Raw genomic sequence first — 26110 nt, 5'->3', positions numbered from 1 at the left:
TGGTGTGCTGTATATTGCTTTTGTTATGTTTAGATATGGGCTTTGAATTCCTGATCTTTCCAAGACCTTTATCATAAATGGGTGTTGGATTTTGTTAAGTGCTTTCTCAATGTTTAATGAGATGATCATGTGATTTTTGTCTTTTAGTTTGTTTATGTAGTGTGTTATGTTGATGGATTTCCTTATATTGAACAAACCCTGCATCCCTGGAATGAAGCCTAGTTGATCATGATGGATGATCATTTTGATATGTTCTTGGATTAGGTTTGCAAGAATTTTATGGAGCATTTGTGTATCAATATTCATAAGGGAAATTGGTGTCAAGTTCTCTTTCTTTGTTGAGTCTTTATGTGGTTTAGGTATCAGAGTGATTGTGGTTTCATAGAATGAAATGGGTACAGTACCTTCTGCTTTTATTTTGTGGAATAGTTTGATGAGAACTGGAATTAGTTCTTCTTTGAAGTTCATATAGAAAGCTGCACTAAACCCATCTGGTCATGGGCTTTATTTGGTTTTGAGACTATTAATGACTGTTTCTATTTCTTTAGGGGATATGGGACTGTTTAGATCGTTAATATGATCTTGATTTAAATTTTGTACCTGCTATTTGTCTAGAAAATTGTCCATTTCATACAGATTTTCCAGTTTTGCTGAGTATAACCTTTTGTAACAGGACATGATGACTTTTTGGATTTCCTCAGATTCTGTTGTTATGTCTCCTTTTTCATTTCTGATATTGTTAATTAGGATACTGTCCCTGTGCTCTCTAGTGAGTCTGGCTAAGGGTTTATCAATCTTGCTGATTTTCTCAAAGTACAAGCTCCTGGTTTGGTTGATTCTTTGTATAGTTCTTTTTGTTTCTACTTGGTTGATTTCAGCCCTGAGTTTTATTATTTCCTGCCATTTACTCCTCTTGGGTGAATTTGCTTCCTTTTGTTCTAGAGCTTTCAGATGTGCTGTCAAGCTACTAGTGTATGCTCTCTCCACTGTCTTTTTGGAGGCAATTATAGCTATGAGTTTTCCTCTAAGGACTACTTTCTTTGTGTCCCATAAGTTTGGGTGTGTTGTGGCTTCATTTTCATTAAACTCTAAAAAGTCTTTAATTTTTTTTCTTATTTCTTCCTTGACCAACTTATCATTGAGTAGAGTGTTGTTCAGCTTCCATGTGTATGCGGCATTTCTATTATTTATGTTCTTAATCAAAATCATTCTTAGTCTGTGGTGACCTGATAGGACTCATGGGTTTATTTTAATATTTTTGTGTCTGTTGAGGACTTTTACCTCATTTATTGAGAGAAACATTTTACAGTGTTTCTGGTTAATGGAAGAGATTTGAGTTTAGTAAAACAGTCTAGAAAAATTGTCTGTTAGAGCAATAGAGAGGACAAATATTCATATAATTATTGACAACATTGATTATAACTAAAAACAGTAGGAAAATTTGCAGAAGACATGGCAGACATAAGATCTTGAATTAAGGTGATGTATAGGAGGAAAAGTCTTTTCTCCTGATGGACGGAAAATGAGTAATCGATCAGTTCAGATGATCTTGCTGATTTGGAGAATGACTTGACCTCTCCAGATCACATGGGGGATATGCAGTATGACAAATATTGACGCATACATTGTGTTAAATGTAAAGAGGATACTAATAATCCTCAAGGAAGAATGTTGCTTATCAATAGACATGACTCAATCTAGCCCCCAGCTCTGCTTGGGTTTGGGTATAGTCTGGTAGTATATATAGGAGGTAGAACGTTGAATGAATTCAACACTCAGGTGAAGCAGATTTCTTGACTTTGAGCGTACATTGTGGTGGATCTTCTCAGAAATGCAACTGACTTTGACTCTTTCAGGCTCCGGTAGGTTGCCATTCATCCATATACCTCTCTGTTAACCTTAATATTGCAGGCATATTCAAGATGTGTTTGGAGTGTGGATTTACTTTTAGATGTGATGTGTTTTTTGTTTGTTTGTTTCTTTCTTTGCTTTGTTTTTTTTGTTTTGTCAAAGTGCCTCTTAAACATTTGTATTTAGAACTTTTGATTACAGTAACAATTAATTGGTCTATTGAAAGAAACATTTTACAGTGTTTCTGGTTAATGGTGGAGATTTGAATGTAGTGAAACAGTCTCAGATAATTATCTGAGGATTCTGTTTCATGGTTAGTCAAAGCTCCATGTGTTTACAAACTACTTGAAAAGTTACTTTGGAGCAAATGCACACTGTGAGATGTCTCCTACATTTTCAGTTCTCTAATGGAGAAATGTCACCATTTTTCCGTATTTTCTGACTTATGGAAATAAGTACCCTATTAAGCAATAGCAAATCGATTATAATGGCTGAGGACCCTCAGAAAAGACAGCATCCACAGATAATCCATCTGTTGTAACCACATATGCATAGATTATTTCAGTTTGTTTCTCTGATAACAGGAATGCAATTGTTGCTGCTGGTTTCAAGCCTACTCCTTTGGGAGAATGTGTCCTCCAAACCAACTGTCATGGTGTCCACTGAAGACCTGTATACACGTTTGGCTGAACTGTCTCATAAAACATTTATCTTGACTGCAGATGTGTATAGGGAATTTGTAAGTAATGCCCTTGCCTCTGGATTCTTATCTAAAGGGGCCTTCAACTAACTAAACACTAATAAAATTGGAATGTTCTATATATATAGTTGCAAATAAATCACGTGTTATAGGTAATAGATTCATATAGCAAAATGTGGAATGGGCAGAATATGAAGTTTCATTAAAATATCAAAACAATTGTAAAGAATTAAATGACATTCTAAATTTTTCTATAACTTTAAAAATAATAACTTGTTTTGAACTTTGTCACAGGAACATTGATTTCCCGGTAATTTACCCATGGGTTCTGTCTTCATGACCATTTTATACTTACTGATCTGAAGATACATAGTACAGGAGAATTGCATTTAAGTTAGGTATATGGAAAGAATAAATTTAACAAAAGACAAATCTATGAGGTACTTATATGAAAAGTATAATACTAAGTAAAATTGAAACCATGAGAAAAAGTGAAAAGCAAAAACAAAACACAATGTCTCTTTTTAAGTTCACAAAGTCTAAGAATTATGGATTATCATTTTCAGGAAAGTGTCTTAGTGCAATTGAAGAGATGATTTAGAAACAAAATACATTATCTTTTCTTCAGGGATATAACTTATAGGTTCAGGGTCTGCTAGTGAGGAAACTATAGAGAAAATTTCCATTGAAAATTGAGTATATGGAGTATATTCCCCTACATTTATAGAGAATATACATTTTCATTGTTAGTTTACTTCACTCATTTTTCTTATATCCATTATTACTTTCTTCTAATCTTTCAGCAGTATATTTTTAATAATCCTTTATTTATTAATTAATTTTGTATTTTCCTAATAAATACCTTATTCAAGCATATTCTTTATATCATTAATATAGAAATATTAAGGTTTTTTGTGAATTCTTATGTTACTCACTGCTGCATAATTCCTTAAAACATGCCCAAAATTTAATACTTAATTGTTGACTGTATCAATAGTAGTAAATTGCACATTTTTTACAACCTTTGTATGAAAGAGACGCTTGGTAATATTTGAGAGCAAATTTATAAAGTCACAACCCTACTTTAAAAGGCATGTCACTTTTTAACCAATAAAAATAAGATATGTATAAAACTGCAGAAAAAATAACAATTCTATGACTCTTAGTCAAATCCTAGGAAACATAATACTTAAAAATACATTAATCAGGCATTTGGGGGCATTCTGTTTTTTTCTTTGTAAATAATATTAGCAAGGACAATAAAAAAGAGCAGTAAAGAGGGGAAAAGATGGGGACAATAGAAAACTAGTTTGCACATGTGTGAGATATAATAGGTAGGCTTATTATATTTCCCTTGATCCACTATTTCAAATATTGTATGATTCTTAAATATAAAAATGTGTTGTTTTATAAATGTAATATTCTTATGGACATGTATATTTCCATTCATTTATGAAACTTCAAATGAATCAAAATGTTTAAATTCTTCCAGCATTTGGATTTTTTCGATAAAACTTGGATAACAGACAGAACACTTCCCCTGTGTCATACTGCTTCCATCCATACTCCAGAGAATCGAGAGGAAGTCCACGAAACTAAAGTAGGTTTCCTCCCTGTTTTTTTGTTTTGTTTTGTTTTGTTTTGTTTTTGCCAAACAAATAATATCACATGTGGGCTAGCTTTTCTATATATGATTATTAAGCCCATAGAGGTGTGGTAATCATAGAATTAATAGATAAAAGTGGAAGTGTCAGAGAATAATGAAATCATATAGTTGATAACATTAGCACTAAATTAGATGACTGCCAGTTCCCATTTTACCTAGTTCTAACTGTCTAGATAGAAGCCAGTTTCACCATAACCTTCGGTTTGTCACCTGGGAAGTTCTTCCCTCAATTGGAAACTCATTCTTGAATATATTTATATACATATAGGGTAAATACAAATCCAGTTGTATTTGTGGTATGACGCTAAAGATCTAATGCTGGCAGCACTAGTGAATTTTCTTCCTAAATTTCTAAACTCTCCAGGACCTACTTCTGTTTCTTCATTTTTTGTATAGTCTTTCCTGACTGGTCTGCCTTCGCTTGTATCTTAACTGAAAATCAGCTTCCTAAGAGACTCCTCTGAAGGCTGTTTCATGCTCCTCAGGATGAATTCCATTTTGATGCAGTCTTCATAACTATGAAGAAGATCTAATGTATATGTGCTACGATTTCTTCCCTTTGACTACCTATCAAAAATATTAGAGTTCGATTTACATAAAACTAATATGTAGATTTACCTCATACACATAAACTATTCTCCAGTCATACTTCTATTAATAAAGCAAATAACATAAACAATATACTCTCATAAATAAATTTACTGTATAAAGAAAAATAAAAGAAATAGAAATGGAGGAAAACTTTTCTACACACTGTTCTAAACAATACATATAGCAATCTGTTGACACAAAAACATTTAATGATAACAAAGAATTTCTGATTTTTTTTTGAGATGATAAACAGAGTCTCCAAAAGTAATTTCTCTTACTTGCCAAGTAAGAATTCACCTTAAATTTCTTTTATATCATGCAATCACTCTTAATCATTATTGAACAATTCTTCTAAAATCGTGTATGCTATCAGCACTGGCTTGTCCATTTCCTACATAAATGTAAACATTTTTAGAAATTCTGAGTGCATTTCCCCCTTGTCTTTATTTTTGAAATCTCTAGGACTCCTCATAGCAAAATCTAACAAAATCATTTTATTTTGTATTAGCCTGGAACTACATTAACACTTCTTTGGTCAAAATTCCATTTTGATTTCTACTGATACCTGGAATTAAATAGATCTCTGTAATCGTTTTTCTTCTGTTCATGTCAATACATCAACAACTTCTCTAGATGAAGGGTGGGAATCAGGGAGATACCTGAAAAATACAATTTTGAAACCATTTTTCTTCAGTAATCACGTTTTCATATTCTATATAGAAGTCTCAAGAATATGAGAAACCAATTTGGCTGACGAGTGTAGAAATTATTTGAGCCACTAGCTTCTGACAGTGTTACCATCTATGCTATGAGAGATATGTTTCTGGACACCTACTAAGACCTATAGACCTTGTTTTCTCATAGATAGGGAAGTAATCTAAGAGAAGAGGTTTAATTAGGACACATAATATAATGAACAGAAACACAAATTATCATTATATTGAAAGAATTATTAAGACCTATTTAGTTTTATTTATCAAAGTGGAATTTGGGACATGAAAATATTCATTACACAACATTTATATGGTATAAAATATTTGTAAAGTATGGAACCATTAACACAGTATTATTAATAAAAATATACTGTTGTATGCCTCCTTTTTGAAAAAAACCACAGGCATCTAACTATTCCGCTCTAAGCTACCTAGTGTAATGTGATGTTCAATGATGTTTTCTTAGACTGAAGACCTTCTGAAAGCAATGATGAATGTTTCAATTTCCTGGAAAGAACCTCTGAAACACCTGGTGTCTGCACTGACTGCTCTTCCAGGAGCTTCTGATAGTATGGGCAAAAAAGCTGCTGACATTAAGGACAGAAACCTTATAATTCTGGAGGGACTTCAGACAATATACAACAGGGTAAGTTGTTTCTCTGCATGTCTTTGTTGATGCTATGTACGCACATGGTAAATAGTATAATGCAAAAAGAATTTTGAAATGCTCAAATCCAAGGATATTTTATAAGAAGTTCACATAACATTAATCTCCAGAGAACTTCTATGCCTCAGAGTAATTGGGAAAGTTTCTGTCCTAGATGGGGTGGGCACTCTTGCACAATTCAGAAGATCTTATGACAATCATTTTCTGTATTGCTTATACATTAACATATTAAGTGAAATATACTTTTAAAATAGAAAGTTTCAATAAAGTACACAAAATGTAGGATAGATGTATCTGAGAAGAAGAAAAGCATCAGGACTCTCTACCAAAACTAATATAGTATAAAGGGTGCTCGCATGCACGCACGCACACACACACACACACAGACACACACACAAACACACACACACACTCACACACACACATTTATACAATTATATATATATATATATATGTGTGTGTGTGTGTGTGTGTGTATATATATATATGTGTGTGTGTGTAATTGAATGTGGAATTTTACAAGAGTCAGTCAGAAGGTAGAGAGAGAGAAGAAGAGAGAGAGAGACAGACAGACAGATGGACAGACCGACAATGCGATAGATAGATATTGCCAAAGAGCACCTTGCATGAGCATCATTTGTTTACCTGTATAAAGATATACCTTGCATGAGATCAGTGTCATATCAGAAAGTATATATGCCTGTCTCCAAGTTCTATTTTGGTGTTTAAGTCCTTTATATTAAATTCCATGGTTTTCAACAAAGACTTAAAGACCTCTATTTTCTTGTTAATATTATTTAAAATTTAAAAGAAATATGCACTGGGAGATGTCTCATGTCACATGCCGTTTGGCAATGGGTAAGGACTTGCCAGTTCCAGATTTTTATCTCTGAAGAGTGATGTGCTGTTTTCACTTGATAACACCCAGACAAGGGAGTCAGATTGAAGCAGACTAGAGCTTAGATCCTGGTAAGAGTAAGAGTATCTGTCTCAAAAGTCAAGGGAGAAGCCAAGGTGACAATTTACCCCAAATTGACTGCTGACATCCAAATCGTGTGTATTTAATACTACAAAAAAATGAACTATGCACACATGCACACACACACACACACAAACACACATGAGAGAGATAGAGAGAGGGAGAGAGAGAGAGAGAGAGAGAGAGAGAGAGAGAGAGAGAGAGAGAGAGAGAGAGAGAGAGAGAGAGAGAGAGAGAGAGGAGATAATGTCAATAATACCATTCCATTTGATGTTTAGACTCAGGCTAACATTGAAGAAAGTGAAAAATTTGACTACCCTGCCTGGTCTGGACTCGAAGAACTGCAGTCACCTAATGAAGACTCTCATCTTTTTGCTGTTTATAACCTCTGCCGCTGCATTAAAAGGGACATCCATAAGATAGACAGCTACATCAAAGTCTTGAGGTGCCGAGTTGTCTTTCAGAACGAATGTTGAGTGCCCACCCAGCGAAGCCCTGCCCACATGGTCTTTGTTGAAACAGACTTGTAATGCTTTCCCTTCCTCAGTTATGCAGAGCTATAATGGAATTATTGTCATAAAATAAAATACAATTATTTAGATTCAATGTGAAATTTGAAGTGTCTTGTGTCCTTTTAATATCATTTGGATCCAGGCTTTGGTGATGTGTTGCAAGTAACATTCTCAAGGTTGACAGTCACATAAGCTATTGTAGATCTCAGTGAATGGAGGTAGACAAATTAACAAAACCAAAGAAAGAGATTGTCACTATTCATCAGCTCTGTTATATCAAGAAGATAGATATATCTGAGGTAGTTAATTTAAAAAACATTTTGTGAGCAAATTTTTGGTCTAATAACAAGTAAGTTCAATGCTATTGTACTATTCCTAACTACAATCAATTTAAATATTCCACAATATACACAGGATGAAGTATGAAACATATATGTATTTCTCCAGCCCATCTGCCAACTTGATCATCCTTAAGGTCAGCTTAGAAAGAATCCACATGCTGAGATTTACGTGGTTCTGTAAACATTTCATGTCATATCCAGGGTATGTGACACTCTCTCTTCATCCTCCAGATTTTAAGGTTTCATAGCAGTGAAGGTGAATTTATATATTATTGATGTTTCTGCACTATCCCCTTTCCTTAATGGTGTCTGAATTTCTTGAAAACAAGGATAAATGAAAAACATTGTGATAAATTAAATTTGATTATTAAAGAGTTTTAGTGAGTAGGTTGCAATGAAAATGAGGTGTTTCTATTCTGGATCTTAATGTAGGAAAATACCATGTGATTGTGTCTTCAGTAGGACACATGTTCTGTATAGATTCCATTTTCTCTGCCAGAAATTTACAATCTGTTACATCCATTCTATCTTCTGTCAATAGTCTTTGCCCTCTGAATGCTTTTTACTAAAGAAAAGTAGTTCAAAACATACCCTCCATGCAATAACATGGTTTTCACACTCATCAGATCAACTCCAGCAGTGAACTGGGAACATGGATCCATCACTATGGGAACTCTGCTGGGATGCTCACTATCTTTTTTACTGCCTGTTTTGATACATTCAGAACTGACTAGAAGTACAATTTAATCGCAGGCATTAACCAGTGTAATTTGTATTCCCTTATTTGAAACCAAGAGGAGTTCCTCTGCTGACAAACATCAGAGAGTGATGTTTGTGTCATGGTAATTCTATACCATTACATTGTGTGTAACACCAAACATTAAAATAAAAATGAGTTATTTATTCTGCTTACAAAGAATAATTTTCTCAGCAGAGCTCAGCTTGTTTTTCTAAGAAAATGTGGTTGATAACTAAGGTTATTGCCTATTAAGCTCAGAATAGAGTGGGATAAGAGGTCACCTTTTTCTTAGTTTGAATGGAGAGTTCAGGTATTTATAGGCAATATATAACAAGAGTAGGATGAATTACCCTAATCAGTGCATGTAACAAAAAGTCAAATATGCAATAAAATTGAAATTTTTAATTAGAATTATGATAAAATTCCTGATGCAACATTGCTTCATGGTGAGATCATGAGCTCCTTAGTGTTTGAATATACATTCTCTCTCTCTCTCTCTCTCTCTCTCTCTCTCTCTCTCTCTCTCTCTCTCTCTCTCTCTCTCTCTGTGTGTGTGTGTGTGTGTGTGTGTGTGTGAGAGATCTTCTCTTGTTCTGTGTGTGTTTTATATGTTTTCATCGATGAAGCTGGCACTTACATGCATATGCACCTGAATGCCCATTCAATTACAGATGTAGTTTGATGTCATATATCATCCCCAGTCACACTACACTTTATATTTCCTTTTCATCTTTGCTTTCTGAAAGCAAACTCACTGATTTGACTAGAATGGCTGGTGATTGAGCTCCAGGCTTTGCCTGTTTCAGTTCTCTACCAGGTTTCTAGTATATGTACCAGCTATGCATTTTGGTCCTTGGGAGCATCACTACTTTGATCTTTATGCTTACAAAACAATTACTTATTAAGAGAAAACTAAATACTTTTGTATAAAAACTTTCGAAATTTCTTGAGTATTAAGCAACGTATTTCTCATATTCACCTTTCTCCACTTTTCTTTCTTATAACTTTCCTTCATAGTGAAGGTGCCTTCATCTAGTCTAAGTATTCATATAGCTAGAAATAAGCAAAATTAATTTGCTTTGTAGGTCAGAATCCAAGAACATTTGAACAATTTAAAAATAAAACATAACAGAAACAAGACTTTCCCACATTTATGAACAGTGTAAAATATGAGAGAACATGAAGACATGTCTCTTAATGGTGACATTATGATTGAAATCAGAAATTTTCACCCAATATTAAGAGGAATCATAAGTGCTATATAGGGTCATCACAAAAGAAGCAATAATGATATTTAAGAAGAATTAGCAGTTACTAATATTCACACCAGAGTAACTCTGTATTATACTGTTTCTAGGGTATTCAACTTAAATGACTACATTTGAAGGAATTTTCCTGAGGTAGAAAGAATAACAGTAGCCATGTTTAACACAGACAAACAAATGTTAGAAAAAATATTGATCTCATAGATGGGTAGGTCACATCATGAACACTAATGGTAATATTTCCAAGGAAAGGAATTTTTAATGAGGTTTTCCCCAAATTGTGATGGTTACATAAATAAACAAATGTTATATTAAGACCAGTATAATCGATGGTGTCCCTGAATCAAAACAATTCAAATAAAATTCAGTGACTGATGGCAATGAGAATGCAAAAGCATAGTTCCACGTTGCAAAGGCTTGAGAACTAGAAAACAGAAATCATGATGAAATACTGACAAATGCATAAGAAGATATCTAACTCAATTTTAACACTATGAGGTTCAACTCCATTCTGATTTTCATATATTAACATACATATCACTTTAAAAAAGTAGTCAAAGTGTCTGCAACCCTATAGGAGGAACAACAAAACCTGACATCTGAGAGGTTAAAATTACTCAGTTGGGATGACATTATCTAAAATTGGTAATAATGAATAGATGAAACTAGAATAAACCACCACTAATGGATAGACACACCTCCCTCCATCTCCCGTTTTAGCTCGAGAGCCACCTATACATCTTCAAAAAAAATTTTTTTTAATTTTTAATATATTTTTATTACATATTTTCCTCTACATTTCCAATGCTATCCCAAAAGTCCCCCATACCTTCCCCCCAACTTCCCTACCCACCCATTCCCATTTTTTTGGCCCTGGCGTTCCCCTGTACTGGGGCATATAAAATTTGTGTGTCCAATAGGCCTCTCTTTCCAGTGATGGCCAACTGGGCCATCTTTAGATATATATGCCGCTACAGTCAAGAGCTCTGGGATACTGGTTGGTTCATAATGTTGTTCCAACTATAGGGTTGCAGATCCCTTTAGCTCCTTGGGTACTTTCTCTAGCTCCTCCATTGGGAGCCCTATGATCCATCCACTAGCTGACTGTGAGCATCCACTTCTGTATTTGCTAGGCCCTCGCATAGTCTCAAAAGAGACAGCTATATCTGGGTCCTTTCAGCAAAATCTTGCTAGTGTATGCAATTGTGTCAGCGTTTGGAACCTGATTATGGGGTGGGTCTCTGGATATGGCAGTCTCTAGATGGTCCATCCTTTCGTCACAGCTCCAAATTTTTCTCTGTAACTCCTTCCATGGGTATTTTGTTTCCAATTCTAAGGAGGGGCACAGTGTCCACACTTTGGTCTTCATTCTTCTTGAGTTTCATGTGTTTAGCAAATTGTATCTTATATCTTGGATATCCTAAGTTTGGGGCTAATATCCACTTATCAGTGAGTGCATATTATGTGAATTCGTTTGTGATTGTGTTACCTCACTCAGGATGATGCCCTCCAGGTCCATCCATTTACCTAGGAATTTCATAAATTCATTTCTTTTTAATAGCTGAGTAGTACTCCATTGTGTAAATGTACCACATTTTCTGTATCCATTCCTCTGTTGAGGGGCATCTGGGTTCTTTCCAACTTCTGGCTATTATAAATAAGGCTGCTATGAACATAGTGGAGCATGTGTCCTTCTTACCGGTTGGGACATCTTCTGGATAATCTTCTGGATAAATTCCCAGGAGTGGTATTGCTGGATCTCCCGGTAGTACTATGTCCAATTTTCTACCTATTCAACATTGTACTTTAAGTCCTAGCCAGAGCAATTTGACAACAAAAGGAGATCAAGAGGATATAAACTGGAAAACATGAAGTCAAATTATCACTTTTTGCAGATGATATGATAGTATATATAAGTGACCCTAAAAACTCCACCAGAGAACTCCTAAACATAATAAACAGCTTCGGTGAAGTAGCTGGATATAAAATTAACTCAAACAAGTCAATGGCCTTTCTCTACACAAAGAATAAACAGGCTGAGAAAGAAATTAAGGAAACAACACCCTTCTCAATAGTCACATTTTCAAACATTTTTAACCCAAAATTGTTAATATCTTAAGGAAATGAAGGGACAAAAATTAAGCAAAGACTGAAAGAAAAGGCCAGTGACACCAACCAAACATGGGATCCATCACTTGGGTATACACCAAATCTTCACACTACTAGTGAATCCATATTGTGAGTGATGACAGGAGCCCAGCATGGCTGTCCTTGGAGAGGTTCTACCAGCAACTGTCTGAGACAAATGTAGATATTTACAGACAACCACTGGACATAGGTCAAGGACCAATATGGAAGAGTAAGGGGAAGGACTGACAGAACTGAAAAGGATTAGAAATCCATAGGAAGAACAAAAGTGTTGTGTATAGTTTTGTCCACACTACTTTGTGTTCCTGGTTTTTCACGCACATACACACACACACACATTCCTCAAGAAGTTAGCTTGGATTCGCAGATGAAATACACATACACAGTTGCTTATTTTTAAAATGCCTTTTAGCTCAATATCTGGGCACTTCTAAGTCTTCTGTGGCTCCAAATCTACCTTAAATTTGGTGCCTGATTGCTTTTTTGCAGCCCATTGTTCTTACTGCCCTAGATACTTTCATGATGTCCTTCTTTGGGCCACTTCCCCTTCCTGCCTGCATTTTGAAAGATCTCCTCTGCAGCTGCAAGTCGCTTCCATCTCTCTCCATTCTCCTCAGTTCTATCCATTCTCCTGCTCTCCATAGCCTGTGGGAACCTGGAAGTCCTCCCTATTTCTTTCTACTCAGCCATTAGTCATTGGCATCTTTTTTTGTTAACTAATAAATTTCAAAATTTTATTTATGTACTAATTATAAAAAATAAGCATTAAAATCCACTTCATATTGTTTAATGAGTTTATCTTTACACTGTACATACAGAATCAATCCAAAATAAAACAGTAAATAAAATAGTACTAAAATAACACAGAATCTTATGAATATAGATGAAACTCCTTTCTAGTTGATACAACAAACTCCAAATTAACTGAAAGTGAGACATAAATGCAAAAGTTCATATATTACTCTGTGACAAAATTTAGATGGAATTGTGTATGAACTTGAAATGCACAAAATATCAGTACATTTCATATAGATATTGTATCAAACATTGACAAACAGATAAATTAAAATTCATCAATAAAGTAATAAAATTTCTGTTTGATTAAAAGTTATATTTAAGCACATGAAAATCAAAATATGGGCCAAATTGAAATATCAAATTGACAGTATCTGAAAATACTTCTACTTATGTAAATCAAGGAGTTAAAAGGTATATGATTCAATTTTCAAACACTTAAAAAATAAAAAGTTAAAAAATCAGTAGAAACCAGCCTTTACAAGGATAGTAGTACAAATGACTTCAGTCCATTGTTTATCTAAATGAAAAAGAGAATCATTGTGAACCATCAGTTAACTCTCTCTCAGAAATGCTGCTCAGAAATAGAAAAACATGGAGAATTTAGTATAGGCATTTGAATGTTGGTAATACGGATGGTAATTTTTGTTTGCATTGTATGTAGAAACCCATGATGCTATAAATTTAAGGGAATAATTTTCAAATTATTACAAAGTTGTATATATATGCTACATGGCCAGCAACTACATTCCTAGGTATTTATTCATGAATATAAAAGCATAGATTTAGTGGAGATTAACACATAAAAGAGCATCAAAACATATAGATGTATGCTAACGAAAATACAAAACAAAAAACTACTAGTCCTGTCTTTTATGGTTATGTAAAGGATTTGACATGAACATCACAATATACCTCATAAATGTGTGCAAAATTTTGAAATTGATTAAATACCTTCATATATAACTTAAAATTTTTAAAAATTAGATATTTTCTTCAATTACATTTCAAATGCTATCCCCTTTTCTAGTTTCCTCTCAGAAAATTCCCTATATCCTTCCCCATCTCCCTGCTCTCAACCCAACCATTCCCACTTCCTGGCACTAGCATTCCCCTGTACTGGGGCATAGAACCTTGAGAAGACCAAGGACCTCTCCTCCTATTGATGGCTGACTAGGCCATCCTCTGCTGCATATGCAGCTACAGACATGAGCTCTGGCGGTGCTCATTAGTTCATCTTGTTGTTCCTCCTATAGGGCTGCAAACCCCTTCAGCTTCTTGGGTACTTTATCTAGCTCCTTCATTGGGGATCCTGTGATCCATCCAATAGATTACAGTGAGCATCCACTTCTGTATTTGTCAGGCTCTGGCAGAACTTCTCAAGAGATAGCTATAAAAGGCTCCTGTCAGCAAGCTTTTGTTGGCAACTGCCATAGTTTCTGGGTTTGGTAGTTGTTTTTGGATAATTTCTTTATTTACATTTCAAATGTTATTCCATTTCCCAGTTAATACCTCCCCCCAGAGCCCCCCCATCACACCCCCCTACCTCTGCTTCTATGAGGGTTTTCCTCCACCCACCAACCCATTCCCACCTTCCCACACTCACATTCCCCTACATTGGGGCATCAAGCCTTCACAGAACCAAGAGCCTCTCCTCCCATTGATGCCCGAAAAGGCTGTCCTCTGCTATATACATGGCAGGACCAATTCCATATACAATCATCAATGCAGACACTGTTGTGGATGCCAAGAACTAAATGCTGTCATGAGCTCAATATAGCTGTCTCCTGAAAGGTTCTTCCAGAGACTGACAAAAGAAGAGGCTGATGCTCACAGCCAACCATTGAACAGAGCATGGGTTGTCCAATAGAGGAGTTAGAGAAATGATTGAAGGAACTTAAGGGGTTTGCAACCTCATAGGAAGAACAACAATATTTACCAACCAGACACCCCCAGAGCTTCCAGGGACTAAACCACCAACCAAGGATTATACGAGGAGCCGCTGGCATCTTTATTGATAGATCAAAAGCCAATTGGAGACCTCCAGCCTCAGTAATCAGATTCTTGATCCAAACATCAGATTCCTGTAAACAGATTCCTGATCCAAGCACCAGAACCACTTCCCTACATATCATTTTTTGGTCAAAAAAACAAAAACCCACAACAAACCACCACCACCACCACCACCACCACCACCACCACCTCCACTACTACCACCACCAACAACAACAATAACAACAACAAAAGCAAACCAATATCAAAATAAAAGAAAAACCAAAATAAAACAAAACAAAAACCTCTTCTCTCAGACATAAATAGAACAGAACCATAATGATCATGTAAATTACAAAATATGATATACAATTAACATCCATCCTATCATATTTATCATTTAAAGTACTCTAATCCCATTCCTAACCTAGAGTTACAATTCTATGCCTTAAATGTATTTAGATTTAACCTGTAGTTTAGTTCCCAGACTCCGCCTAAAAGTAGTCTGCACAGGTGATAGTGTGCACACAGCAGCTGACAGCTTCTGGGACAGGCAGGAGCCACAGAGCTTCTGAGGCAGTGCCCTTTTCAGGCTCCAGACATCCGACCACCTTCCCGGCCAAAGGACAGGTGTCTAACTGGCCCGGAAGGGCTTTTGCCTCAGTAAAGGCAGGAGCCATCTTGGTTCCAGGACTCCGCAGAAAAGTAGTCTGCACAGGTGAGTGTGTGCACACAGAAGCTAACAGCTTCAGTGTCAGGCCAAAGCAACACAACTTTTGGGAAAGTTGATGTTTGGGGCCTTCATCTTCGGCCAGAAGGGATGTCCGAATGCTAGATATCTGTGCACCTTCCCTGTAAGAGGAGAGCTTGCCTGCAGAGAGTGCTCTGACCACTGAAACTCAGAGGAGAGAGCTAGTCTCCTAGGTCTGCTGATAGAGGGTAACAGAATCACCAGAGGTCAATTTCTAAAAAGAGACAACTATAACAACTAAATCCAGAGATTACCAGATGGCGAAAGGTAAACTTAAAAATCTTAGTAACAGAAACCAAGACCACTCACCATCATCAGGACCCAACACTCCCACTTCGCCCAGTCCAGGGCACCCCAACACACCCAAAAAGCTACACCCAGATTTAAATGCATATCTCATAATGATGGTAGAGGACATCAAGAAGAACCTTAATAACTCACTTAAAGAAATACAGGAGAACATTGCTAAACAGGTAGAAGACATTAAAGAGGAAGCACAAAAATCCCTTAAAGAATTGCAGGAAAACACAACCAAACAGGTGATGGAATTGAATAAAACCATGCAAGACCTAAAAAGGGAAGTAGACACAATAAAGAAAACCCAAAGTGAGGCAATGCTGGAGATAGAAACCCTAGGAATGAAATCTGGAATCATAGATGTGAGCATCAGCAACAGAAGACAAAAGATGGAAGAGAGAAACTCAGGTGCAGAAGATTCCATAGAGAACATCGGTACAAAGAAAATGGAAAATGTAAAAAGATCCTAACTCAAAACATCCAGGAAATCCAGGACACAATGAGAAGACCAAAACCACGGATAATAGGAGTAGATGAGAATGAAGATTTTCAACTCAAAGGTCCAGCAAATATCTTCAACAAAATTATAGAAGTAAACTTCCTAAACTTAAAGAAAGAGATGCCCATGAACATACAAGAAGCCTACAGAACTCCAAATAGACTGGACCAGAAAAGAAATTCCTCCCGACACATAATAATCAGAACAACAAATGCACTAAATAAAGATAGAATATTAAAAGCAGTAAGGGAAAAAGGTCAAGTAACATATAAAGGCAAGCCTATTAGAATTACACCAGATTTTTCACAAGACACTATGAAAGCCAGAAGAGCCTGGACAGATGTTATACAGACACTAAGAGAACACAAATTCCAGACCAGGCTACAATACCCAGCCAAACTCTCAATTACCATGGCTGGAGAAACCAAAGTATTCTATGACAAATACCAATTCACACATTATCTTTCCAAGAATCCAGCCCTTCAAAGGAAAATAACAGAAAAAAACCAATACAAGGACAGAAACCACATCCTAGAAAAAGCAAGAAGGTAATCCCTCAACAAACCTAAAAGAAGACAGCAACAAGAACAAAACGCCAACTTTAACAACAAAAATAACAGGATGCAACAATTACCTTTCCTTAATATCTTTTAATATCAATGTCCTCAACTCCCCAATAAAAAGACATAGACTAACAGACTGGCTACACAAACAGGGCCCAACATTTTGCTGCTTACAGGAAACTCATCTCAGAGAAAAAGATAGATATTACCTCTGAATGAAAGGCTGGAAAATAATTTTCCAAGCAAATGGTAGGAAGAAACAAGCTCGAGTAGCCATTCTAATATCTACTAAAATCGACTTCCAACCCAAACTCATAAAAAAACACAAGGAGGGCCATTTCATACTCATCAAAGGTAAAATCATCCAAGATGAACTATCAATTCTGGATATCTATGCTCCAAATACAAGGGCAGCCACATTCATTAACGAAATTTTAGTAAAGCTCAAAGCACACATTGCACCTCACACAATAATAGTGGGAGACTTCAACACACCACGTTCACCAATGGACAGATCATAGAAACAGAAATTAAACAGGGACACAGTGAAACTAACAAAAGTTATGAAACAAATGGATCTGACAGATATCTACAGAACATTTTATCCTAAAACAAAAGGATATACCTTCTTCTCAGCACCTCATGTTATCTTCTCCAAAAATGATCACATAATTGGTCACAAAACAAGCCTCAACATATACAAAAATATTGAAATAGTCCCATGCATCCTATCAGATCACCATGGACTAAGGCTGATCTTAGATAACAAAATAAATAATAGAAATCCAACATTCACGTGGAAACTGAACAACACTCTTCTCAATGATACCTTGGTCAAGGAAGGAATAAAGAAAGAAATTAAAGACTTTTTAGAGTTTAATGAAAATGAAGCCACAACATACCCAAACTTATGGGATACAATGAAAGCATTTCTAAGAGGAATACTCATAGCTCTGAGTGCCTCCAAAAAGAAACTAGAGAGAGCACACATTAGCAGCTTGATAACACACCTAAGAACTGTAGAACAAAAGGGAGCAAATTCACCCAAGAGGAGTAGAAGTCAGGAAATAATGAAACTCAGGGGCGAAATCAACCAAGTGGAAACAAGAAGAATTATTCAAAGAATCAACCAATCGAGGGGCTGGTTCTTTGATAAAATCAACAAGATAGATAAACCCTTAGTCAGACTCACTTAAGGGCACCTGGAAGCATTCCAAATAACAAAATCAGAAATGAAAAGGGAGACCTAATAACAGATCCTGAAGAAATCCAAAACACCATCAGATCCTTCTACAAAAGGCTATACTCAACAAAACTGGAGAACCTGGATGAAAAAGACAAGTTTCTAGACAGATACCAGGTACCAAAGTTAAATCAAAATCATGTTAATGATCTAAACAGTCCTATATCCCCTAAAGAAATAGAAGCAGTCATTAAGAGTGCCAACCAGAAAAAGCCCAGGAACAGATGTGTTTAGTGCAGAGTTCTATCACCTTTAAAGAAGAACTAATCCCAGTTCTTCACAAACTATTCCACAAAATAGAAACAGAAGTTACTCGACCCAACTCATTCTATGTATCCACAATTAATCTGATACCTAAACCACAAAAAGACCCAACAAAGATAGAGTACGTCAGACCAATTTCCCTTATGAATATCGATGAAAAAATCCTCAATAAAATTCTCGCTAACCGAATCCAAGAACACATCAAAACAATCATCCATCCTGACTAAGTAGGTTTCATCCCAAGGATGCACGGATGGTTCAATATACTGAAATCCATCAACATAATCCAGTATATAAACAAACTCAAAGACAAGTCACATGTTCATCTCGTTAGATGCAGAGAAAGCATTTGAAAAATCCAACACCCATTCATTATAAAAGTCTTGGAAAGATCAGGAATTGAAGGCCCATACCTAACCATGATAAAAGCAATCTACAGCAAATCAGTAGACAACATCAAAATAAAAGGTGAGAAGCTGGAAGCATTCCCACTAAAATCAGGGACTAGACAAGGCTATCCACTCTCTCCCTACCTATTCAACATTGTACTTGAAATCCTAGCCAGAGCAATTCAACAACAAAAGGAGATCAAGGGGATACAAATTGGAAAGGAAGAAGTCAAAATATCACTTTTTGCAGATGATATGATAGTATATATAAGTGACCCTAAAAATTGCACTAGTGAACTCCTAAGCCTGATAAACAGCTTCGATGAAGTAGCTGGATATAAAATTAACTCAAAAAAGTCAATGGCCCTTCTTTACAGAAAGGATAAACAGGCCGAGAATGAAATTAGGGAAACAACACCCTCCTCAATAGTCACAAATAATATAAAAAACCTTGGCATGACTCTAACTAAGGAAGTGAAAGATCTATACGATAAGAACTTCAAGTCTCTGAAGAAATAAATTAAAGAAGATCTCAGAAGATGGAAAGATCTCCCATGCTCATGGATTGGCAGGATCAATTTAGTAAAAATGGGTATCTTGCCAAAAGAAATCAACAGATTCAATGCAATCCCCATCAAAATTCCAACTCAAATCTTCAACGAATTAGAAAGAGCAATCTGCAAATTCATCTGTAATAACAGAAAACCTAGGATAGCACAATCTATTCTCAAGGATAAAAGAACCTCTGGTGGAATCACCATGCCTGACCTAAAGCTGTTCTAAGGAGCAATTGTGATAAAAACTACATGGTACTGGTATAGCAACAGAGAATTAGACCAATGGAACAGAATTAAAGACTCAGACAGCATTTTCAACAAATGGTGCTGGCAAAACTGGTGGTTATCATGTAGAAGAATGCAAAGTGATCGATTCCTATCTCCTTGTACTAAGGTCAAATCTAAGTGGATTATGGAACTCCACATAAAACCAGAAACACTGACACTTATAGAGGAGAAAGTAGGGAAAAGCCTCGAAGATATGGGCACAGGGGAAAAATTCCTGAAAAGAACAGCAATGGCTTGTGCAGTAAGATCGAGAATTGATAATGGTACCTCATAAAGTTGCAAAGCTTCTGCAAGGCAAAAGACACCATCAATAAGACAAAAAGACCACCAACAGATTGGGAAAGGATCTTTACCTATCCTAAATCAGATAGGGGATTAATATCCAATATATAAAAAGAACTCAAGAAGGTTGGCTCCAGAAAATCAATAACCCCATTAAAAATGGGGCTCAAAGCTGAACAAAGAATTCTCACCTGAGGAATACCAAATGGCAGAGAAGCACCTGAAAAAATGTTCAACATCCTTAATCATATGGGAAATGCAAATTAAAACAACCCTGAGATTTCACATCACACCAGTCAGAATGGCTAAGATCAAAAATTCAGGTGACAGCAGATGCTGGCGAGGATGTGGAGAAAGAGGAACACACCAAAATTGTTGGTGGGATTGCAAACTTGTACAACCACTCTGGAAATCAGTCTGGCGGTTCCTCAGAAAATTGGACATAGTACTAATGGCGGATCCCGCAATACCTCTCCTGGGCATATATCCAGAACATGTCCCAACCTGTAAGAAGGACACATGCTCTAGTTTTCATAGCAGCCTTATTTATAATATCCAGAAGCTGGAAAGAACCCAGATGCCCCTCAACAGAGGAATGTGGTACATTTACACAATGGAGTACTACTCAGCTATTAAAAAGAATGAATTTATGAAATTCCTAGGCAAATGGATGGACCTGGAAGGCATCATCCTGATTGCGGTAACCCAATCACAAAGGAACCCACACAATATGTACTCACTGATAAGTGGATATTAGCCCAGAAACTTAGGATACCCAAGATATAAGATTCAATTTGCTAAATGCATGAAATTCAAGAAGAACGAGGACCAAAGTGTGGACAGTTTGCCCCTTCTTAGAAATGGGAACAAAACACTCATGGAAGGAGTTATAGAGACAATGTTTGGAGCTATGTCGAAAGGATGGACCATCTAGAGTCTGCCATATCCGGGGATTCATCCCATAATCAGCTTCCAAACGCTGACATCATTGCACAAACTAGCAAGATTTTGCTGAAAGGACCCAGATATAGCTGTCTCTTGTGAGACTATGCTGGGGCCTAGCAAACACAGAAGTGGATGCTCACAGTCAGCTATTGGATGGATCACAGGGCTCCCAATGGAGGAGCTAGAGAAAGTACCCAATGAGCTAAAGGGCTCTGCAACCCTATAGGTGGAACAAAATTATGAACTCACCAATACCCCTGAGCTCTTGACTCTAGCTGCATATGTATCAAAAGATGACCTAGTTGGCTATCACTGGAAAGAGAGGCCCATTGGAATTGCAAACTTTATATGCCCCAGTACAGGGGAATGCCAGGGCCAAAAAGTGGGAGTAGGTGGGTAAGGGAGTGGGGGGGAGACTGTCGGGGGACTTTTGGGATAGCATTGGAAATGTAAATGAGGAAAATACATAATTAAAAAAAAAGATTTAGCCTGTAACACCATCTGAAATCCATATTAATTTTATATGGTTTCATTAATATTAAACAACTTATGTTAGCATGTGGGAATCTTCATCCCCACAGAAACCTGAGAATGAATGAAATTTTACCTGAGTATGTAGGAAGCATCCAACAAAGCTTCTAAAACTTTAAATAGATTATAGAGACAGCTGACTGCCTGGACAACTCCCTAATTTCCTAAACATTGGAGCATCTGTCCTCAGTTTTCTGGCCCAGGATCATCTGAGAGACCTTTGTAAAGCAAGATTATAAAGTACTGTTTATCATGTCTAGACAGAGCTATTAGTTGAGTATTCTGCACAGTGTTTGCATTTTGGACAGTATTTTCTCTACAGATGAAATATGTAATTTATGCCTCATGGCTACTTTGCCATGAGATCTTTTAATTTTTAAATTTCCCACTTTTTTCCAATCTCTTTTAGTATATATTTTTATATTTTTTAACAAATTAAAAACTATACAAATAATATACAAAATATTATATTACTGTATTCTTTATATTATTGCAAAAATGATTCATTGGCTTGGTTACACTTATTCCCTGATAATTTTTTCTTGTATTCTGAGACTACCATTCAGTTAAAATTTCCTTTACCTATTTCTTGGTATACTTGTTATATAGAATTACCATATAAAAAAAGCTAGAGATTTTTCTGTGTTATATTTGTATTCTGTTACTTGTTTTTTAAAATTAAAACATAGGTCCTTTTGTTAATATTTTCTTATATATTACAAAAGGGTGTAGTATTATTTTATCAACAATTTTTATCTTATAACTATGAATACTATAGTACTAAATACTACCCCTTTGATGTGATAAAAGCATTTGGAATATAAGTAAAACAAAATTAATTAGTACCTTGATGACTTTATTTCTTTATTTCTATACACTTTATCTCCTTCCATCATGTTATTGCTCTTATGAAGACTTCAAAGAGTCAAGTAAACAAGCAAGGAGAGATTAGGCATCACTGTGTTATTTGCTTTCATAAGAAACACTTTTTTTTGCATCGAATAATATTTGGTATGGCTTGATGTAATTGTCATATGACAAGTTGTCATATGACAAATATATATAAATAATTTCTCTAGCCTCTTTCAGACATTTATCATAAAGCAAATTGGGTTTTCTGCTATAAAAGGATAATGAAAAACTATAACATAAGCATCAAATATAGTAATGGATAGGAAGGTAGAAGAGAGCTGGTAATAAGGGGAGTGGTAATTAGGAGTAATGGCCATTTTCAAAGCAATGAGTAAATAACAATAGGAGACACTTTCTAAAATATATACATATATCAAAGGAGTTTAAATAGAGCTATCATACATCAAGATACAATAACCCAAGAAGATATTGTGTATTAATATATAAAGTCGCATTTTTAGGAATAGATAATATCTTTTGGAGAAATATTCATTCTGGTGCAGTAGAACCCTACAGTACTGCAGATATGATGAATCGTATTGCTTATCCTCCAAGACTTAGTTGTGGAAGACACCACTTACCTGTATTATAGAAAATAGATAAATAGAGCTGGTACTCAACTTAAAGCTTCACAAGTACTAGATCATATTATCATGAAGGGTTACTATACATATTATCAAAGCAGAAAGGAATCATCAGTCTCAACCAGCTAGTGAACCATATGAATTACAATAATGGTCTACCTCCAAGATAATTCCAGCATTTAACATGTCACGAATAAAATGAAAATAACAAACTTCTCTTTGATTGAACTTTAAGGCTGCTTAATTAGATGGACTCCATACTAGACATGGTAAATGAGGGCAAGATCTTGAGAATAAATACATCATAAGTGTCCAGTGGAAAAACACGCTGCAATTTGTCTGCCACTCACACACAACAATACAATTATTCCCATGGAATTCCTCTATTCCCATAAATTAATGTAGTATTTACCCCACATCCAAGAGCTTATAATAGCACTAGTTATTAATTAAAATAAGATGCTGGTCGCTCTGCAAGGTGTATGGCACTTTGGAATGTTCATACATAAATATTATGGATTTATTAGAGTCCCCATGTCAAGATTCAGGGATCTACATAGAACATGAAGCAAAAAGATGGCAAAACAAAGGAAGGATTTATGACAAAACAGTAGATCCCAACCAAACAGGGTAACTGTCCAAAAGAAAGGACATGGACTTTGACATTATGTACAACCCCTGAATGAGATTAAGCCATTCAGAATCACACCACAGAGGAGGGACATGGACAAAACATCTCACCATTGCCAGGAAGCTTATTACAATATGTAGCTTCCAGAAGCAGAGAAATCAGATTTCTTCAGTGAAGTAACATAGTATATAAGCTAAATGTTAGGGTGGGTACCAATTTCTGTAGTTACCTGAAGCAAACTGGATTTGATGCTATGATTGACTGACTGATTGATTATTTATTTATTTTACTGTGGTTTATGAGACAGAACAGCAAGTTGTGCGGTAGAACATGAGGAATGATCTAAAAGGGCATATTATGTCATTAAATAAAATGCATTAAATTTTCAAAAATAAACATTTTATAGGTAAAGAAATGTTAGACATCTTCTTCTAAAATAACACTCCATTTAAGCCACTGCTAGAAAACAAAAGCTTTCTAAGCTCTTCAAAATGAAGCTTTTTAGACAACTGACACTCCCAACTGTTTTTAAAAGGGATAGTAGTAAGAAGATATGCCATTTCTCTATGAAGATCCTTCACAGCCACAGGAAATTTGGAAAAGAATGAAGTGAACTCAATGAAACAGTAGAAGGAGTTTAAAAGTAGATGAAGAATGAAGTAGGAAATCATGTACATAAAAGCGAGATCATATTTTCTATGTTACCCTGGAATAATAGAAGGTATCTAGCCCAAACAGAAGTGGCTTGTTCAATGTCAGCAGTGTGGGATTTGCATTGAAAGCAATGTTCATTCAACTGACAATGTGTGGTTGAGGCAATGCCTCAGCACAAAAAGGCACTTTCCTCTGAGCCAGGCAAACTGAAGGAAATCCTTATGACCTACTTTTTTTTTTTTTGTAGGAGAAACCCACTCTGGAATGATATCATCTGACATCCACAGATAGGTCATGTATGTGTGCCCATATGCATGTGTCCACAGAGCAACACATATATGAAAAAAAATAAAAAAATAAATGCAAGAATTTTTTTCATAAAAGTTTATATTAAATTGGAAAGTGGTATACCTGAAGACCCAGCTATACCACTCCTGGGTATATACGCAAAAGTTACCCTACCATGCCACAGGGCACATGCTCCATTATGCTCATAGAGGCCTTGTTTCCAACAGTGAGAAGCTGTATATTAGCCCAGAATCTTAGAATATCCAAGATACAAAACACATGAAACTCAAGAAGAAGGAAGACCAAAGTATGGATACTTTGCTCCTTCTTAGAATGGGCAACACAATACCCATGGAAGGGGTATCAGAGATAAAGTTCAGAGCTGAGACAGAAGGAAGGACCATCCAGAGAATGCCCCATCCATGGAACCATCCCAAATACAACCACCAAACCCAGACACTATTGCATAAGCCAGAAAGATTTTGCTGACAAGACCCTGATATAGCTCTCCCTGATGAGGTTGCCCTGCAGGAACAGAAGGTATCTGAGCCCAGAAGGTATCAGTGCCTGGCAAATACAGAAGTGGATGCTCTCAGTCATCTATTAATTGAAACACAAGACCCCTAATGAAGGAGCTAGTGAAAGTAGCCAAGGAACTAAAGGGTTTTGCAACCCTATAGGAGGAACAACAATGCAATTGAAGAAAATATTTAATTTAAAATTTTTTTCAAGTATATATGAAGGTATTTAATCAATTTTGAAATTTTGCATACATTTATGAGGTATATTGTGATGTTCATGTCAAACCCTTTACATAACCATAAAAGGCAGGAGTGGTTGTTTTTTGCTTTGGATTTTCTTTAGCATACATCTATCTGTTTTGATGCTCTTTTATGTATAAATCTCCACTAAATCTATGCTTTTATATTCATGAATAAATACCTAGGAATGTAGTTGCTGTCCATGTAGCATATATATACAGCTTTGTAATAATTTGAAAATTATTCCCTTAAATTTATAGCATCATGGGTTTCTACATACAATGTAAACAAAAATTACCATCCGTATTACCAACTTTCAAATGCCTATACTAAATTCTCCATGTTTTTCTATTTCTGAGCAGCCTTTCTGAGAGAGAGTTAACTGATGGTTCACAATGATTCTCTTTTCATTTAGATAAACAATGGACTGAAGCCATTTGTACTACTATCCTTGTAAAGACTGGTTTCTACTGATTTTTTAACTTTTTATTTTTTAAGTGTTTGAAAATTGAATCATATACCTTTTAACTCCTTGATTTACATAGGTAGAAGTATTTTCAGATACTGTCATTTTGATATTTCAATTTGGCCCATATTTTGTTTTTCATGTGGTTAAATATAACTTTTAATCAAACAGAAATTTTATTACTTTATTGATGAATTTTAATTTATCTGTTTATCAATTTTTGATACAATATGTATATCAAATGTA

General features: G+C 35.7%; 1 protein-coding gene across 1 annotated transcript; it reads left to right on the top strand.

Moving 5' to 3' along the window:
* Nucleotides 1–1831: 1831 nt before the first annotated feature.
* LOC147001039 (prolactin-3D1-like) lies at nt 1832–7643 on the top strand. The gene is made up of 5 exons (XM_085830778.1): nt 1832–1862; nt 2436–2590; nt 4044–4151; nt 5988–6167; nt 7446–7643. Exons 1-5 carry the CDS (start codon nt 1832–1834, stop codon nt 7641–7643), a joined length of 672 nt encoding a protein of 223 aa, XP_085686904.1.
* Nucleotides 7644–26110: the final 18467 nt, after the last annotated feature.

Source organism: Mus caroli, unplaced genomic scaffold (assembly GCF_978045245.1).
Source record: "Mus caroli unplaced genomic scaffold, Mus_caroli_1 scaffold_15, whole genome shotgun sequence".
NCBI classification, from domain to species: Eukaryota; Metazoa; Chordata; class Mammalia; order Rodentia; family Muridae; genus Mus; species Mus caroli.
The sequence above is the reverse complement of the archived record's forward strand: the minus strand, read 5'-3'. Positions and strand labels throughout refer to the sequence as shown.